Here is a 19,595-nt window from a genome sequence, read left to right as displayed (position 1 = left end):
ATTTAAATGACATATTAAAATTATTTATGCCCTAGCATCTCCTCATTCTCTTTCCCTTTCAGCAGTTTTCATTTACACCTCTACCCAAGACTGGGTAAGAGAAAGGAGATCTTATAGCTATTGGAAAGTAAGTTGACATGTAAACAAAATGAGGTAGCTGATATATTTCATTTATCCATTTTGGTTTTGTCCAAAATCTTTTTTTTTTTTTTTTTTTTGAGACAGTCTTTCACTCAGTTGCCCAGGCTGGAGTGCAGTGGCATGACCTTGGCTTACTGCAACCTCTGCCTCCCAGGCTCAAGCAATCCTCCCACCTCAGCCTCCTGAGTGGCTGGGACCACAGGCATGCACTACCATGCCTGGCTAATATTTTTATATTTTTGGTAGAGACGAGGTTTTACCGTTTTGCCTAGGCTGGTCTCAAACTCCTGAGCTCAAGCAACCCACCTGCCTCAGCCTTCCAAAGTGCTGGGATTATAGGCGTGAGCCATTGTGCCCAGCCAAAATCTTATTTTATCCAAAATAAAATTTGGAGGATAAGAATATTTCTTCCAAGAAGTAATTTTACATATAAGGCAACAATAGTCTCCTAGAAAAGGAATGGCTGTGGCCAGGTGTGGTGGCTCACACCTATAATACCAGCACTTTGGGAGGCCGAGGTGGGCGGATCATGAGGTCAGGAGTTCGAGACCAGCCTGACCAACATGCTGAAACCCCGTCTCTATTAAAAATACAAAAAAAAAAAATTAGCCAGTCATGATGGCGTGCCCCTGTAATCTCAGCTACTCAGGAGGCTGATGCAGGAGAATCGCTTGAACCCAGGAGGCGGAGGTTGCAGTGAGCAGAGATCAGCCACTGCACTCCAGCGTGGGTGACAGAGGGAAACTCCGTCTCAAAAAAACCAGAGAAAAGAAAAGGAATGGCTGTTATAAAAGACCCCAGTGTCAGAAAATTGATCAATTATTCATCTGATTCCTATACACAGCTTTGAGAAGAGTAGCCTGAAAAAATATACATGAGTGAATAGCTTTTTTATACTGGACCAGATGACCGAAGAATAAGAGTACCAGATATTAAAGGAAATGCAACATGTTAAGAGACTTCCTGAATAATCATTCTTCAAAGGACGATTACAATAATAAAAGATGCCATTTATTGAGTGCCTATATATCAGGCATTAATTCTGTACCAGACACTTGTTATATGTAATTGTCATTTCCATCCTTATAACAACATTGAGACATAGTTACTGTTCTCACTTTATAAATAAAGGCATATCTCAGAGAAAAAAATGTGTAATTCTCACAGACATGTAACTACTAAGTGATAAAATTGGGGCAAAAAAATCAAGTTTTATCTGTCTCTGCTTTTAAAGCAGACACAAGAGATGGGAAGAGGGTAGCTTACTCAAAGGTCTGGTTGTGGTTTTTCTGGTCTATGTATTGAAGTCTATGTATAACAATAAAATGATTTTATACTTTGATGGGAATCATGATATATTAACAGGGATACTGGAAAAGAGACTCTTCCAGTATTACTTGTTTTTAATTAATTAGAGTATATATACATCATTGGTCATTGCATCCTGAAATGGACATAGAAATGAGAAAACATCTAGAAAAGAACATTACAAATAAAAAGATGAAAATGGTAGAAGAAGATCCTAAATAGAGAAATAAGGATTAAGGGATAACTTTGCTCAAATGTATAAAACAATATTATGATAAAGGACACAAACTAGTTGTTTGTCTTCTGCCACAGCCTCCTGAGTAGCTGGGACCACAGGTGCATGCCACCACTCCCAGAGGAGTGAGCCTCCACAGAGGACAAAAAAGGGAAATGAACTTAAATGTAATCATGAATGTTCAAATAGATTTAAAAACAGACTGTTATAAGGATGAATAAATGTCACTACAGGCCAGCAAAACAGTGTGCAGAATTAGAATATGTTTTAAATCATATAATAGTAATAGCTAATGTTTGGATGCTGTAATAGCTAATGTTTGGATTTTTTCTGTGTGTCAGATACTTCTTACCAAGTGCTTTTACCTGGTATTTAATCCTTAAAACAGTCAAGTAAGAGGTACTGTTTTCATATGCCCATGTTCACATCAGCAAGCAGAGGTGGAGAGGTTAGATTCCCCAGAGCTGAGTGATGGAGCCAGGCCCAGCAAGTCTGAGCCCACACTCTTAAGCACTGTACTGTGTTTCAGGTACTTTTCACTTGCAGCCAAAGAACAGATGACTTCACAGCTTTCAACTATGAATAATACGCACTAAAGTTGATAGTTACTAACTTTTTTCTCCCTGTTCTCTTCAAATTAAAAAGTTGTGGGGTTCTGTTTCTTTTACTATTATCAACCAATTTTACTGTTATCAACCAATTATTATCAATCAATGGTAATTTCTCTGTTTTCCTTTAAGCCTTTGTATGGTTTACTTCAAGCAAAACTTCAACTCATTACACATGCATATTTTGAAGAGAAGGATTTTTCCCAAATTTCCATTCTAAAGGTAACTTTATACCCCTCTATAGTGTTTGGCTGAAGATATGCTCATGAATCAAGTAAATATTGTCAGTAATACTGTGAAGGATAATTATTACCTTAAGAAAGACATTCTAATGTGAAAACACATTTGCATCAAAACACTGAAAGACTAGGAATCTGCGCAAATACTAAATTTAACCAAACTTTTTTTTTTTTTGGGGGGAAATAATGACTACAAATAACTATAACTAACAGTAATGTTTCTCTTAGTGGATAATAGCCCTTTTGCTATGGCATTGCTTCTATAAATTTGCTTATCTTACTAATAAACTGCACAGTATTTTTATATATCAGGTTTCTGGTTCCTAGCTCCCAATACATAGACCAGAAAAACCACATGATTATTTTATCGAAAATGGATAGCATGTTTTCCTCAATGCCACCATTCATGTAAAGAATATGGATCTCTCATGGATTCTGGTGGGAATAGGACAGCTAGGGACTTAGCAAGGGGCAGAGGGAATTTACACTAGGAATTCATACCACTATGTGAATGAGACATGCTCTAAAATGTAGAGGGAGAAAGGAATACCCTGAGTAGTTTTTCATACTCACTGCCCACATCTCTTCTGATACTGCTCATATCCAGAAGAGAAGAAATGAGAACTGGCAAGGTTGCAGAGAGGCTTGTTTTTAAATTTAGCGCCTAGCAGAACAAACTGCCTCAATTAAGAAACCAACTTTTTTTCTGATCAATATATTTCTAATTCAGATCTAAAATGATAATAAAATGTGCTAAGTTCAATCTATATTTTATAGGAACTTTATGAACATATGAATAGTTCCTTGGGAGGTGCTTCATTAGAAGGATCCCAAGTATATCTTGGTAAGTTAACTGACTTACAAGTTAAAAGAGATTCCTTCATTTCTATTTGTTTAGCAAAGTGAGTTGCAGGTAAAACTTTCATTAGAATTACATCTCTATATGGGATCTAAATTCTTCAACATTTGATGCTGTTTCTTCCTTAAGTATCTTCTTAGCCAGTGTTTATGCTGAGAAGAGTATTAGAACATACCAGATTTACAACTGTTAATGTACAAGGTAAATTTCTGCGTTGTTGTTTTTTTTTTTGTTTGTTTGTTTTTTGTTTTTTGTTTTTTGTTTTTTGTTTTTTTTGAGACAAACTACCTCAATTATCAATGAAAATGGACAGCATTTTCTCACCCAGGCTGGAGTGCAGTGGTGTGATCATGGCTTACGGCAGCCTTGACCTCCTGGGCTCAAAAAATTCTCCTGCCACAGCCTCCTGAGTAGCTGGGACCACAGGTGCATGCCACCACTCCCAGCTAGTCATTTTTTTGTTTGTTTTGGGTTTTTTGTTTGTTTGTTTTGTTTTTTTTGTAGAGACAAGGTGTCCCTATGGTGCCCAGGCTGGAATTTCTACCTTTTAGGATAGTAATGGAAGTTTTTTATTATTTTTTCTTTTCCTTGCATTAATGCTGACCAGCTTAATTCCCTGTCATAACAGATGAAGCAAAAAGATGCTCAGCTCTTTCCTGTTCTAAGATTCTTTGGGTTAGGGATTTGTGTTTAATTTATACTATCTTGACAACCCAGAATATCCATTGGTAGCCAAGGTATTCAATGGGCAACTCAATAAATATCCATTTTGTGATTAAAACTTTTTAATCACATAGTGGTTTATGCTCACTCAATTCCAATTTCAGCATGCAGTTGCCAACTGCAGTTTACGATTGCAATCCTCTGTGTAATGCAAACTATTGTTCTGCATAATATGAGGTCCTATTCTGAGAACATATTTTCTCTAAATTATTTTCTCTTGTACTGTGTTGTTTCAGGCAGATGATAGAAAAGACTGTGTTTCAGAAATAACAGCGTATGAAGTGCCATGACCAAAAACCTTGTTTAATCATTGATTGCCACTATAATATAAGCTATATCATTTCTAAACTTGTATAGTTTATGTTTGTAGAATGGGGAAATGTGTTAGACCTGCACTGTCCAAAACAGTAGCTACTAGCCACCTATAGCTGTCTATATTTAGATTAAAATTAATAAAATTTTAATAAAACTTAAGTCAGTTTGTCTCAGTTACTCATGCCACATTTCAATTGCTCAGTAGCCGCATGTGATTACTGTATTGGACAAGACAGGTTTAAAATATTTTCATCCTTGCAGAAAGTTGTACTGAACAGCACTGTATATGAGTATATGTGTACCTAATCAAACATTACATAAATATTTGAATATTTGCATATTCCTGCTTTTTTTTTTTTAATCTTTCTTTCCGTTAAGGGGAAAATAACCTTTCTTCAGTAAAAACATTACATTGTAGTCACAGTTTAGCTTTTTTATTAACATTGTAGGTCTGTCACCTCGAGATCTTGTCCTTCATTTTCGACACAAGGTATAGTACCTTATTTAAATAAATTTATGATGTACAGTACTAAAATGGCCAACACTGTTCTTAGTGTGCACATTTAACTGCCAAATTCAGTGTGCTAAATTGAATGCAGATTGTGGCATACCATGCTTTAGTTCTTCTAAGATGTGCTTGGCCTTATAACTATACAAAATTAAAAGTATTGGTAGTCCTTGTATTATAGAAATTTAAAAGAGCACAAATACTGTTTACTTCTTTGCAGGATAGGGTAATTTTTTCTATTGTTTTTGCAATTTCATCTATCATGAGATTAGAGTGGAAAGAAACATGGTTTGATCTTGCAGAATATTTTATATGTTGCCCTGAGAATGGAGCATTTTTCAGTAAAACATATACATCCCTATACCTTCTGATGTTCATTATTAAAGCAGATGTTGACTAGGATATAAACACAGATTATCCATTTAACAGACATTTACTGAGCACCTGCTTTGTGAACACTCTGGACATCCAGAAGTAAATTATTTATTTAAAGAGCAGGGTCCCCTTTAAAGAGCTTACAGATACTTCAATCAAAGATGGTACCACCCCTTCAAGAAAAAATCATTTCAGTTAGAGATTTAAGTGATTCTCACATTTAAGAGTACACAGGTAATGTTTCACTTCTCAGTATAAGTTCATAATTTTTCGTGTACTTTTTAAAGTGCTATATTTAGTATTAATGATTATGGTTATGTTTTAGGAGGGGAAAAGATGAATTACAGACTTGAGTTTCTCATTTCAATACAACATTTTTTTTTTTCCCCTTTTGCAGGTCTTAATCCTATTTAAGCTAATTCTTCTTGAAAAAAAGGTATGATCCTAAGGGATGAAAGGAAAGATGCAGTATTTAACTTTTATTGACTTTTTTTTTTACATTATTTCATAAAATTGAAACTAATAATAAAGTATTAAGATACTTTTTGCCTATCATTGTGGTGAGCTGAAGCACATTTTCTTGTTCTCTGCCATAGAAATATAAATTCGGGGCCGGGTGCGGTGGCTCAAGCCCGTAATCCCAGCACTTTGGGAGGCCGAGACAGGTGGATCACGAGGTCAGGAGATCGAGGCCATCCTGGCTAACACGGTGAAACCCCGTCTCTACTAAAAAATACAAAAAAAAACTAGCCGGGCGAGGTGGCGGGCGCCTGTAGTCCCAGCTACTCGGGAGGCTGAGGTAGGAGAATGGCGTGAACCTGGGAGGCGGAGCTTGCAGTGAGCTGAGATCCGGCCACTGCACTCCAGCCTGGGCTACAGAGCAAAACTCTGACTCAAAAAAAAAAAAAAGAAATATAAATTCATGCAGCTTTTCTGGAGGTAACAGAAAACTCAATTTTAAACTGACTTTAAATAAAAAGGACGTGTTGTTGGCTCACTTTAGATTTCAGGGTTGTGTGACTCAGTGGCTCCATAGTGTAATTAAGTGCCTAGGTTTTTTTCCATCTCTTTGCCCTACAGTACACAGTGCTAGCTTGTTCCAGAGCCTAGTTTCCCTGGTAGTATAGGGAACTGCCGACAGTAATTGGGTTATTTGCTTCCTCAATCATAACTGCCGGCAGAAATAATACCTCCTCCTAAACAATCTAATAAGAATTTTTGACTGGGCACAGTGGCGCACACCTGTAATGCTAGTACTTTGGGAGGCTGAAGCAGGAGGATCACTTGTGCTCAGGAGTTTGAGACCAGCCTGGTATACATGGTGAAAGAAACCCCATCTCTACAAAATATACAAAACTTAGCTGGGTGTGGTGGCGTGTGCCTGTAGTCCCAGCTACTTGGGAGGCTGAGTTAGGAGGATGGCTTGAGCCTGGGAGGTGGAGATTACAGGGAGCTGAGATCGTGCCACTGCACTCCAGCCTGGGAATACAGCCACTGTCTCAAAAAATAACAATTAAAAAAATAATAATTCTTTCCTTCAATTTGTTTGGGCCTGTTACAGGCCACACATGTGGCTACTCCTGTGGCCAAATACATGCTTGCTCTGATTGGCTTAAACTTGGGTTCCTGACCACTCCCTAATACAAAGGGATGGGTTTGCCATGATTGGCTTAGTCCCAAGGGCAAATCTGACCTACCAGCTATTGTTATACATAACATTTTATTGGAAATCAGACTCATTTATTTACTTGCTGTTTATGGCTGCTTTCACACTGTGGTAGCAGAGTTGAGTAGTTGTGACAGACCATATGGCCCACCAAGCAAAAATATTTATCTGACCTTTTATAGGTATAAGGGTGAACTATATAAAAAGTTCACCAGCCTTTGGTTTAGACTAATCAGGAGCCATCCTTGGATCTGGGCCAGTTTTATATACCGTATTACTGTGCCTAGAGGAGTAGGGGTGGAAAGAATATTGGGGAATCGACCATGCACAATATCCACTTTAGTTCACTACCTTAAAAATATTCCTTTGACCGAGTAATTCTCCTTTTAGAGATCTGTTTTCCAAAATTAATGTGAACTGGACACAAAGCTCTAAGAGAGTCTGTCACAGAATAATAAATTATAAGTGAATAACTATTAGTTTATCTTGTATGTTGTATATAATTTCAGACAAAAAGATACTAAGATGTTTTTATTGTTTTAAAGATTTTCATGGCATGTTAAGTGAGAAAAGTTTGTCTACAACATATCAAGCCCATGATCCCAATTTTATAAATGAATATATATTAATTGAAAAGGGACTGGAAGTAAAGGTATCAGCCTAGTTTGGCAAGAACATAGGTTATTTTTTTAAAGGAAATTTTTTTCTGTATCCTATTTTTCTGTAAGAAATATATATTCCTTCAGGCTGGGCATGGTGGCTCACGCCTGTAATCTCAGCACTTTGGGAGACTAAGGTGGGCAGATCACTTGAGGTCAGGAGTTTGAGAACAGCCTGGCCAACATGGTGAAACCCCATCTCTGCTAAAAATACAAAAATTAGCCAGGCATAGTGGCAGATGCCTGTAGTCCCAGCTACTCGGGAGGCTGAGGCAGGAGAATTGCTTGAACCCAGGAGGCAGAGGTTGCAGTGAGCCAAGATCGCACCACTGCACTCTAGCCTGGGTGACAGAGCGAGACTCCATCTCAAAATAAATAAATGAATGAATGAATGAGTATTCCTTCAAACAGAAAAAAAGATAGTTTTTTTTTTTTTTTTTAAATTAACCCAACATACTAGTGTGGTGTTTCAAAAATTTTTATTTAATTTCTAAAATTGTAACAAAATATACGTAACATACAATTTATCATTGTAACCATTTTAAGGTATACAATTCAGTGGTATTAAGTACATTCATGTTACGCAGCCATCGTCACCATCCAGCCACAGAACACTTTGAATTCCTTTTTATTTTTTGAGACAGGGTATAGCTCTGTCACCCAGGCTGGAGTGCAGTGGTGCGATCTCAGCTCACTGTAACCTCCACCTCCCGGGTTCAAGCAATTCTCCTGCCTCAGCCTCCTGAGTAGCTGAGATTACAGGTGCGCACCACCATGCGTGGCTAAGTTTTGTATTTTTAGTAGAGGCAGGGTTTCAGCATGTTGGTCAGGCTGGTCTCAATCTCCTGACCTTGTCATCTGCCCGCCTTGGCCTCCCAAAGAGCTGGGATTACGGGTGTGAGCCAGCTACCACGCCTGGCAGCTGTTATTTTTTTATTTTTTATTTTTATTTTTGTAAGACAGAGTCTCACTGTCTAGCCAGGCTGGAGTGCAGTGGCGTGATCTCGGCTCACTGCAACTCTGCCTTCTGGGTTTAAGTGATTCTCCTGCCCCAGCCTCCCAACTAGCTGGGACCACAGGCGTGCACCACCATCCCCGGCTAAGTTTTTGTATTTTAGTAGAGATGGGGTTTCACCCTGTTGGCCAGGATGGTCTCGATCTCCTGACCTTGTGATCCACCCACCCCAGCCTCCCAAAGTGCTGGGATTACAGGCATGAGCCACTGTACCCGGCCAGCTATTACTCTTATATAAGGAATTTTTCCCTCTCTTTTATTTGTTATCATTATGGATGGCTTCATGGGTTTTCTAATTTGATTTTGATTGACTCCATTCCAGGTTCTTTTTTATATTTCTCCAGTGAATAAATTGGTGGGTGCACTGATGACTGTGTTATCCCTTTTTCCAGGTAAGAAAACAGCAGTATCTACTCTTTCTTTTGTTTAACTTGTACTGGAAGCTAAACTTGGAAATAACATTTCAAAGATAAATTCATTAGGGTTATCCTTTCTATTTTAATATGACATTTGCTTTTTGGAAATAGGTTTCTCTCTTTTGTCTGGGTTTCCTTCTGTTCTTTGTGTTTTTAATTAAAATGTGTAAAAGCATAGCTTATTAAATTTTATAGGAGAGTCTACTAATAAAATATATAGCTCTTAGGTTCTTCCATATTATTATAAGCCAAGCTGTTCTTTAATATTGCATATTTTAGGCATGATTGAACATGGTCTCAGTGACTGTTCTCAGTATAGACCCCGGAAGAGTATGTCTGAAGATGGTGGACTTCAGGAAAGTAACCCATGTGCAGATGATTTTAATTCTGCATCCACTTCTGACGTTTCACATACCAACTTGGGAACTGTCAGGAAAGTCATGGCAGGAAACCATGGAGAAGATGCTGCCATGAAGACTGAAGAGTCTTTGTTCCAAGTGGAAGACAGCAGCAAAGGGCAGGAACACAATGATAACAATCAATATTTGAAACCTCCATCTCGCCCATCTCCAGATTCTTCAGAAAGTGACTGGGAAACTTTGGATCCTAGTGTCTTAGAGGACCCCAACTTGAAAGAAAGGGAACAGCTGGGATCAGACCAGACAAATTTGTTTCCAAAGGACTCTGTCCCCTCAGAAAGTCTTCCAATTACTGTACAACCTCAAGCTAATACGGGACAGGTAGTCCTGATACCAGGGCTCATTTCGGGTTTGGAAGAGGATCAGTATGGCATGCCCCTGGCCATCTTCACAAAGGTAAAGTGCAATATTTTTTACCGAATTCCTTAAAGAATTTGAAAAATCCTTTTAGAGTTTAACTTTTGAACTTTTGGTATTCAACGCATTTTCAGATAGAAAATTTTCCTTGAAAACTGTAAAATATATACCAGATATATAGTACTGTGGCATCTGTGACCATAGTATAAGTCTATAGGGAAGTATATAGGGGATTTTGATTGGTAAATGTTTTGAAACTTAGTAGATATGAGTCATATTCACAATCAGTCTCTTGGGTCTATTTTTAATTATTCAGGTTTCTCCTTAAAAAAAGAATTAAGGAAGTTCAGACAGCCTTGACTGCGCTCAATAAATACAGGCACGCCTCGGAGATACTATGGTTCAGTTACAGAACACTGTGATAAAACGAGTCTCAGGAATTTTTTTGTTTCCAAAACTTTGAGAGGCTGAGGCCGGAGGATCACTTGAGGCCAGGAGTTTGATTAGACAGATGTGGTAACTCACACCTATGGTCCCAGCTACTTGGGAGGCTGAGGTTAGCAGGCTCGGTTGAGCCCTGGAGGTTGAGGCTAAAGTGAGCTGTGATTACACCACTGCACTCCAGACTGGGCGACAGAGGGAGACTCTATTATTTTTTAAATAGTAAATGTTTATTATTTAAAATTTAATAATTATTTTAAAAACACAACAAAGTGAATAAAACTTAATAATTATGTTAAAAGCACAATAAAGTGAAATACAGTTAATAAATCATTAATTTTAAATTTATTTAAATATAAATGAATAAAAATCCTTAAATATAAATGAATAAAAATCCTTTGTTGTCATTTCAACAACATTCACCACATCTTCTTCACTAGCAGCAGACTCCATCACAAGAAACCACTCTCCTTATCCCTAACAAGCAGCTCCTCATCCGTTCAAGTTTATCAGCAGATTGCAGTAATTCAGTCATATTTTCAGATTCCACTTCTAATTCTAATTTTCTTGCTGTTTCCACCAAATCTCCCCCAAGGTCTTGAACCCCTCAAAGTTATTCATGAGAGTGGTATCAACTTCTTCCAAACTCCTGTTAATATTGATATTTTGACCTCTTCCTGTGAATCACAAATGTTCTTAATGGCATCTAGAGTAACGAATCTTTTCCAGAAGACTTTCAATTTACTTTGCCCAGATCCATCAAAGGAATCACTATCCATGGCAGCTATAGCCTTATGAAATGTGTTTCTTAAATAATAAGATTTGAAAATTAAAATGACTACTTGATCCATGGGCTCCAAAATGAATGTTGTGTTCATAAGCATGAAGAAAACATTAATCTCCTTGTACATCTTCATTAGAGCCCTTAGATGACCAGGTGCATTGTCAATGAGCAGTAATATTGTGAAAGGAATCTTTTTTTATTTTCTTCTGTGTAGTAGGTCTCAACAGTGGCCTTAAATACACAGTAAACCATGCCATAAAGAGATGTGCTATCATCCAGGCTTTGTTGTTCCATTCTAGAGCACAGGCAGCAGATTTAGCATAACTCTGAAGGGCCCTAGGATTTGGGGAATGGTAAATGATCATTGGCTTCAACTTAAAGTCACCAGCTGCATTAGCCCCCAGTAAGAGTCACCTTGTCCTTTGAAGCTTTGAAGCCAGGCATTGACTTCTTCCCTACCTACAAAAGTCCTAGATGGCATCTTTTTTCCAGTAGAAAGCTGTTTTGTCTTTATTGAAAATCTGTTGTATTCAAAATCATCAATGACCTTAGCTAGATCTTCTGAATAACTTGCTATAGCTTCTCCATCAGCACTTGCTGCTTCACCTTGCACTTTTATGTTATAGAGACGGCTTCTTAAACATGGTGAGCTAACTCTGCTGGCTTCATACTTCTGCATCTCCTCACCTCTCTCGGCTTTCATATAATTGAGGAGAATTAAGGCCTTGCTGTAGATTAGGCTTTGGCTTAAGGGAATGTTCTCTTTGGTTTGATCTTCTATCCAGACCACTCAATCAAACTTTCTGCATATCAGCAATAAGGCTGTTGTTTCACTTTCTTATCATTTGTGTGTTCACTGGTTAAAAAAAAAAAAAAAAAAAAAAACACTTTTAGTAGCACTTTTAATTTCCTTCAAAAACTTTTCTTTTGCATCAACAACTTGGCTAACTGGTGCAAGAGGCATAGATTTCTGTCTCAGCTTTCGACTTGCCTTCTTTACTAAACTTAATCATTTTTAGCTTTTGATTTCAAATAAGATGTGAGACTTTTCCTTTTACTTAAACACTTAGAGGCCATTGTAGGGTTGTTAATTGGCCTAATTTAAATATTGCTGCATCTCAGGGGATAGGGAGGTCTGAGGAGAGGGGAAGAGACAGGAATGGCCAGTCAGTGGAGAAGTCAGAACACACACAGCATTTATTAAGTTTGCTGTCTATGTGGGCGTGGTTCATGTCACCTCAAAACAATGACAATAGTAACATCAAAGATCACGGATCACAGATCAGCGTAAGAAAAACAATAATAAGGAAAATGTGTGAGATATTGTGAGAATTACCAAAATGTGACAGAGGCAGGGAAGTGAGCACAGGCTGTTGGAAAACTAGATGATGGTTGCAGGGTTGCCATAAACCTTCAGTTTAGAAAAGCACAATAAAGTGAAGTACAATAAAAAGAGTTGCCTATATATATCAAAATACTACAATTTTAAAAGAGAAAAGCTTAGATGTCTGACTTATATCACTTATAAGTGAGGTAAGTTATAGCCAATAAGTATACATATATATTTACTAAGTATACTTAATACATACACTTATTAAGTGTACTTATATTAGTAAACTTCATTTGAATATAACAGTGTTTTGGCTAATTGTTCTAACACTATTTTTTAATCTTTTTATAAAAACCAGAATGTATTTGAATTTTTTAATGACTTAAACACAATATAGTAAATCAAATTGAATCTTTAATTCACAGTCTTCTCAGGATATCATTTCTTAATGTCAGTAATGCATTAAGATGAAGCAGTCAACTTCACTGGGTCAAAAGTTACACTGGACTGGACATAGTGTCTCACACCTGTAATCCCAGCACTTTGGGAGGCTGAGGCAGGGAGGTTTGCTTGAAACCAGAATCTAGAAACCAGCCTGTGCAACAAAGCAAGACCTCATCTCTACGAAAAAGTAAAATAAATTATCTGGACACGGTGGCATATGACTATAGTCACAGCTACTTGGGAGGCTGAGGCAAGAGGATCTCTTGAACCCAGGACTTTGAGGCTGCTGTGAGCCATGACTGTGCCACTGCACTCCAGTCTGAGCTTCCAAGTTTAGAGTAAGACCCTGTCTCTATATAAAAATAAATAAAGTTACACTGATGCCAAGACATATTCTGGAAGCTACATTGTTTGGATGTTTTTTTCATCCTTTGCAGAAAAACTTTTATTGCTATTTGTGAATTTTCAAAGTAGAGCAGAAAAAAATTTTTTTTTTATTTCTTATTCTACAAGAACAGTTATCCCTCATTATTCATGGGGGATTAGTTCCAGGAACTTACCCCATACCAAAATTCGAGAATGTTCAAGTCACTTACATAGAGTGGCATAGTGTTTGCATATGACTTGTGTACATCTTCCCACATATGGTTTTTCTTTTTTTTTTTTTTGAGACAAAGTCTTGCTCTGTCCCTCAGGCTGGAGTGCAGTGGCATGATCTCGGCTCACTGCAACCTCCACCTCCCAGGTTGAAGCGATTCTTCTGCCTCAGCCTCCCGAGTAGCTGGGACTACAGGCGCCCATCACTATGCCCAGCTGATTTTTGTATTTTTAGTAGAGACAGGGTTTCACTATGTTGACCAGGCTGGTCTCAGACTCCTGATCTCAGGTGATCTGCCCACCTTGGCCTCCCAAAGTGCTGGGATTACAGGCATGAGCCACTGTGCCCAGCCTCTCCCGTATCCTTTAAATCACCTCTAGATTATTTATAATACCTAATGCAATGTAAATGCTATGTGAATAGTTACTATGCTAGGGTTAATTTTGTATTATCATTTTTCTCAATATTTTTAATCCAAGGTCGGTTGAATCTGGTATGTGGAACCCATGGATGTGGAGAACCAACTGTATTTATTGCCCTTCCATGACCCAGACACCATACTAGATTCTGAATTCTTGTCATCTGTGATCTTGCAGTCTACCATGAAAGGCAGATGTACCACCTTTTCAGTTACTAGAACAAAGTATTCTGTTTTTCCCTGAATACTGTCTGGTATTTATGAAGTAAAACTTTATGTGGAAAAGAAAGATGGGTAATGTTGGCTTGAACAATGTATTTATTTCCTCTCCTATATTATTTGATAAATTATTTCTGGGTTTACCCAGCTTTGCAAAAATGTACTTGCCCAGAGTCATTGTTGGTGAATAGTTAATAGAGAATGCCATCTTTGTTCATTTTGTAACTTGCTTGGGATTCTGAAATTATCTTAACTGATTTCACAATTAAACCAATGCAGTTTCTTAAAACTGGAATTTAAGAACTTGGGGAGAAAACTCGGGTTTCTCAGACTACTGGTAAAGCAAGTAGCCACAAATTGTGGGCTTTCTGAGCTGTGTTATGACTTCCTATACCTTTCGGAGCCCTGACTTTGCTGTTTCACCCACCTGCCCTCTAATTTTTACTATTGTGAAGATATCAAGAGAGAAATTAACTGGAGAGGGATTTTGGTTTTGTCAGGTTGCTGACAAAGCAATTTAAAGATGTATTTTGTGTCTTGTCAATAAAGCATGTTTAGCAGAGTATTAGATTTGTGTGCCGTATACAGTATCAGTATTAAATATATGATGGGCTTACTAACGTCCCTATAAAATATTCGTCTTTTTGGTTTTATGTTTTTTGAGTGTTTGGATGAAAATCTAATTTCTTTAATCACAGTTTTAAATGGCAATGCTGACTTTTTCATGTCAGTAACTTTGAATAAGAATATTTAAGAAATATTCTTAAAACCAAATTGTCTTTAGGCTTTTTTCTCTTGAAGATCTTAAAATCCTTGTACAGAATGAATTAGGTTAGCAAAACATTTTGAAAAGTAATTTTAGAAATAGCTGGAGAGATGCCTGGGTGCCTGGGGAATATTGCTGAAGTAGAGTAGTTATCATATGAATAAATGGAAACAAATTTCTACACAATAAAACAATTATTTCCGGAAGAAAGTCTCCAGTTCCCCGACTTTCTAGTCCTCTCTCTGGTACATGAACTTGCCTGAGGTTGATGCCTTTCATGTCAGTTTCAGCGAGGAGGCTTACTATGTAAATGCTGTGGATACTAGCTTCTAAAATATACTTGCACCTTTCCTGAGAGCTGATTCAGGAAGTATAGAGAAGAAACGGGTGCTAAGGAAGAAGAGGTGGGGCTGGAGGCAGCTGTGGGGTAGGCTTCCCATAGGGTGATGGGAAGGTAACTGGGACACTGAAGGAGAAGTAGGAAATTAGAGGATGATTTGGGCCTGTGTAGTATTTATGCTCTGCTGCTCCATCACTTTCTAACCAGAGAAACATTGAAGGGGAATGAGGGAAGTGGAATAAAAGATAAAGAGGAAGATACAGTAGCTATTTTCTGATGTGAAAAGACAATCCTGAGGGCTTTTCTTCCATTCTTCCCTGATTTTAAGTCTTCCCATCTTGTTACTGAAAGTGTTCTAGAATTGGCTGCACTTTGGAGCAAAGTAGTTAATGGAGGACTGGCCAGAAACGACTGAAGCCCTTGGAGCTCGGAGTCCCACCTGCCTTAATCTCACGCGTCAGCTTTCTCCCTCTTCTAGTTATGAGATTTTTGCCATTATTTAGTAAAAGTAGTTGAGTCACTATAATGGAACTCTATTTAGAAATAACCTCAATGCGACCAGGCTCGGTGGCTCACGCCTGTAATCCCAGCATTTTGAGAGGCCAAGGCGGGCGGATCACCTGAGATCGGGAGTTCAAGACCAGCCTGACCAACATGGAGAAACCCCGTCTCTACTAAAAATCAAAATTAGCTGGGTGTGGCGGTGCATGCCTGAAATCCCAGCTGCTTGGGAGACTGAGGCAGGAGAATCGCTTGAATCTGGGAGGCAAAGGTTGCGATGAGTGGAGATCACGCCATTGCACTCCAGCCTGGGCAACAAGAGCGAAACTCCGTCTCAAAAAAAGAAAAGAAAAGAAAGAAAGAAATTACCTCAATGCAATTATTGTCGATTAAAAAACTTTGAAACAGCCAAGGCAGAAGAATCACTTGAGCTCAGGAATTTGAGACCAGCCTGAGCAACACAGTGAGACCTCAACTCCACTAAGTAAAAATTAAAAGATTATCTGGGGCCAGGTGCGGTGGCTCATGCCTGTAATCCCAGCACTTTGGGAGGCCCAGGCAGGTGGATCACCTGAAGTCAAGAGATCAAGACCATTCGGGCCAACATGGTGAAACTCCATCTCTACTAAAAATACAAAAATTAGCTGGGCATGGTGGCACACACCTGTATTTCCAGCTACTCAAGCTGCTGAGGCAGGAGAATCGCTTGAACCCAAGAGGCGAAGGTTACAGTGAGACCACTGCACTCAAAAAAAAAAAAAAAAGAAAGAAATTAGCCGGGTGTGGGGGCATGTGCCAGTAGTCCCAGCTACTTGGAAGGCTGAGGTGGGAGGATCACTTGAGCCCAGGAGGTCAAGACTGCAGTGATCCATAGTCATGCCACTGCACTCCTGCCTAGGCAAAAGACCAAGACCTCATCTTAACAAATAATTATTATTTTGTAAAAAACATTAAAAATAATTTTTTTTTAATCTTTTTTTTTTTTTTTTGGAGACAGGGTCTCACCACTCTTGCCCAGCCTGGAATACAGTGTTGCAGTCTCGGCTCACTGTAACCTCCACCTCCCTTGCTCAACCGATCCTCCCACTGCAGCCTCCCAAGTAGCTGGGACCACAGGCGCTTGCCACCATGCCCAGCTAATTTTTTGTAGAGATGGGGTTTCATCATATTGTTCAGGCTGGTCTTGAACTCCTGAGCTCAAGCAGTTTGCCCACCTTAGCCTTCCAAGTAGCTGGGACTACAGGTATGAGCTACCACACCCAGCCAAAATAATAATGTTTAAGGCTAGTCAAATGAAGCACTGGGGGTGGAGAATAAAAATAGAATTGTTTTCAATTTTAATTTTTTAAAAAGTTACCTCAACCTGTAGCCAAATAAATGTGACTTTTGGCCAGGCGCGCGGTGGCTCACGCCTGTAATCTCAACACTTTGGGAGGCCGAGGCTGGTGGATCACAAGGTCAGGAGATCGAGACCATCCTGGCTAACATGGTGAAACCCTGTCTCTACTAAAAATACACACACAAAAAAAAACCATTAGCCAGGCGTGGTGGTGGGCACCTGTAGTCCCAGCTACTTGAGAGGCTGAGGCAGGAGAATGGCGTGAACACGGGAGGCGGAGCTTGCGGTGACCCGAGATCTCGCCACTGCACTCCAGTCTGGGGGACATAGCGAGACACCGTCTCAAAAAAAAAAAAAAAAAATTACTTTTAGTGTTTGAGAGATAGGGAAGATTATTTCATATTATTTCATTATATAGGAGGATAGTGTTCTGTTCTGCTGCGTTTTAAAACTTTTTTAAAGAGCAGTAGCTGGCCGGGCGCGGTGGCTCAAGCCTGTAATCCCAGCACTTTGGGAGGCCGAGACGGGCGGATCACGAGGTCAGGAGATCAAGACCATCCTGGCTAACACGGTGAAACCCCGTCTCTACTAAAAAATACAAAAAACTAGCCAGGCGAGGTGGCGGGCGCCTGTAGTCCCAGCTACTCGGGAGGCTGAGGCAGGAGAATGGCGTAAACCCGGGAGGCGGAGCTTGCAGCGAGCTGAGATCCGGCCACTGCACTCCAGCCTGGGCGACAGAGTGAGACTCCATCTCAGAAAAAAAAAAAAAAAAGAGCAGTAGCCGTTTCTTTGTTTGGCTTTTACTGTACCTGGTACTCTTTAAAAAAAAACACACAATTGCCTCACCCAAAAGATGACTTAATTTGGAATTCCCTTAAGTTTCATTTTATTTGTAACTTTATTTATTTATTTTTGAGACAGAGTTTTGCTTTTCACCCAGGATGGAGAGCAGTGGTGTGATCTCAGCTCACTGCAGCCTTGACCTCCTAGGCTCAAGGGATCCTCCCACCTCAGTCTCCTGAGTAGCTGGGACCACAGATGCGGGCCACCATACCCGGCTAATTTTTGTATTATTGGTAGAAATGGAGTTTCACCGTGTTGCTCAGGCTGGTCTCAAACTCCTAAGCTCAAGCAGTCTGTCCCCCTTGGCCTCCCAAAGTGCTGGGATTACAGACATGAGCCACCACACCCAGCAAGTAATGCTACAATTGTAAAGCTATTTTGAACTATTTCAAATACTTTTATAAATATGTAATGCTTCCACATAGTTCAATATTTGAAAGATTCCAAAGCATCGCTAATAAAAAGTCTCCCTTCCATTCCATCCCCTGCTATCCAGCAGCCCTCTCCAGTGGCAGCCAACATTGTCACTGTCTTACCTTTCCTTCTGGGGGTATTCTATGCAGAAACAAATGCATATTTCCCCTCCCTTTTTACAAATGGTAGCGGAATGTGCCCATTTTTGCCCTTTATTTTTTATTTATTTTATTTTATTTTTATTTATTTATTTTTTTTGAGACAGAGTTTTGCTCGTCACCCAGGCTGGAGTGCCGTGGTATGATCTCAGCTCACTGTAGCCTCCACCTCCTGGTCTTTTCAAGCGATTCTCCTGCCTCAGCCTCTTGAGTAGTTGGGATTACAGGCACCCGCCACCACGCCCAGCTCATTTTTATATTTTTAGTAGAGACAGGATTTCACCATGTTGGTCAGGCTGGTCTCAAACTCCTGACCTCAGATGATCTGTCCTCTTCAGCCTCCCAAAGTGCTGGGATTACAGGTGTGAGCCATCGCGCCCAGCCCTTTTTTTAATTTTTCTTTTTTCTAGAGACAGTGTCTTACTATGCTACCCGGCCATTCTCGAACTCCTGGGCTCAAGCAGTCCTCCTACTCTGGCCTCCCAAAGTGCTGGGATTACAGGTGTGAGTCATCATGCCCAGCCCGCTTATTCTTTTGTTACATCATATTCTTTTTTTTTGTTATTTTATTTTGAGACGGAGTCTTACTCTGTCGCCCAGGCTGGAGTACAATGGTGCTATCTTGGCTCACTGCAACCTCCACCTCCTGGGTTCAAGCGATTCTCCTGCCTCAGACTCCCAAGTAACTGGGATTACAGGTACCCACCACCATGTCTGGCTAATTTTTGAATTTTTAGTAGAGACAGGGTTTCAGCATGTTGGCCAGGCTGGTCTCGAACTCCTGACCTCAAGTGATCCGCCTGCCTCAGCCTTCCAAAGTGCTGGGATTACAGGCCTGAGCCACCACATCCAGCCCATAATATTCTTTGGAGATGAACATCATCGCTTTTTATGACTGCAGGTTCATTGTATGGATGAACATTTATTAGTCCCCTATTCATGAACAGTTTGGATTTGAGTTTTTTGATATTGCATTTATTTTCATAAATATAATATCACACATGATATATTTGTAGGATACTGTAGGATAAATTACAAGCAGAATGCTGGGCCAAAAGGCATATATATTTAGAATTTTTTAAGGGATTTTTAAACATTTTTTAAAAGCTTCGACCTTATTTTTTTAAAACATACTTTTTAGTTTTGTTATTATTATG

At 39.3% G+C, this 19,595-nt stretch overlaps 1 protein-coding gene across 2 annotated transcripts in view; it reads left to right on the top strand.

Moving 5' to 3' along the window:
• AVL9 (AVL9 cell migration associated) overlaps positions 1-19,595 on the top strand; it is a 94,631-nt gene that overhangs the window by 55,440 nt on the left and 19,596 nt on the right. For both annotated transcript variants that reach the window (XM_025379098.1, XM_025379099.1), the window contains exons 5-10: positions 2,425-2,514; positions 3,309-3,375; positions 4,878-4,918; positions 5,709-5,747; positions 8,974-9,043; positions 9,347-9,882. In XM_025379098.1, coding sequence (XP_025234883.1) covers positions 2,425-2,514; positions 3,309-3,375; positions 4,878-4,918; positions 5,709-5,747; positions 8,974-9,043; positions 9,347-9,882 — 843 coding nt within the window. The remainder of the gene's footprint in view (positions 1-2,424; positions 2,515-3,308; positions 3,376-4,877; positions 4,919-5,708; positions 5,748-8,973; positions 9,044-9,346; positions 9,883-19,595) is intronic.

The sequence above is a fragment of the Theropithecus gelada genome, chromosome 3 (genome assembly GCF_003255815.1).
Source record: "Theropithecus gelada isolate Dixy chromosome 3, Tgel_1.0, whole genome shotgun sequence".
Classification (NCBI taxonomy): Eukaryota; Metazoa; Chordata; class Mammalia; order Primates; family Cercopithecidae; genus Theropithecus; species Theropithecus gelada.
Note: the sequence above shows the minus strand (reverse complement) of the source record. Positions and strands in the feature narration are given on the sequence as shown.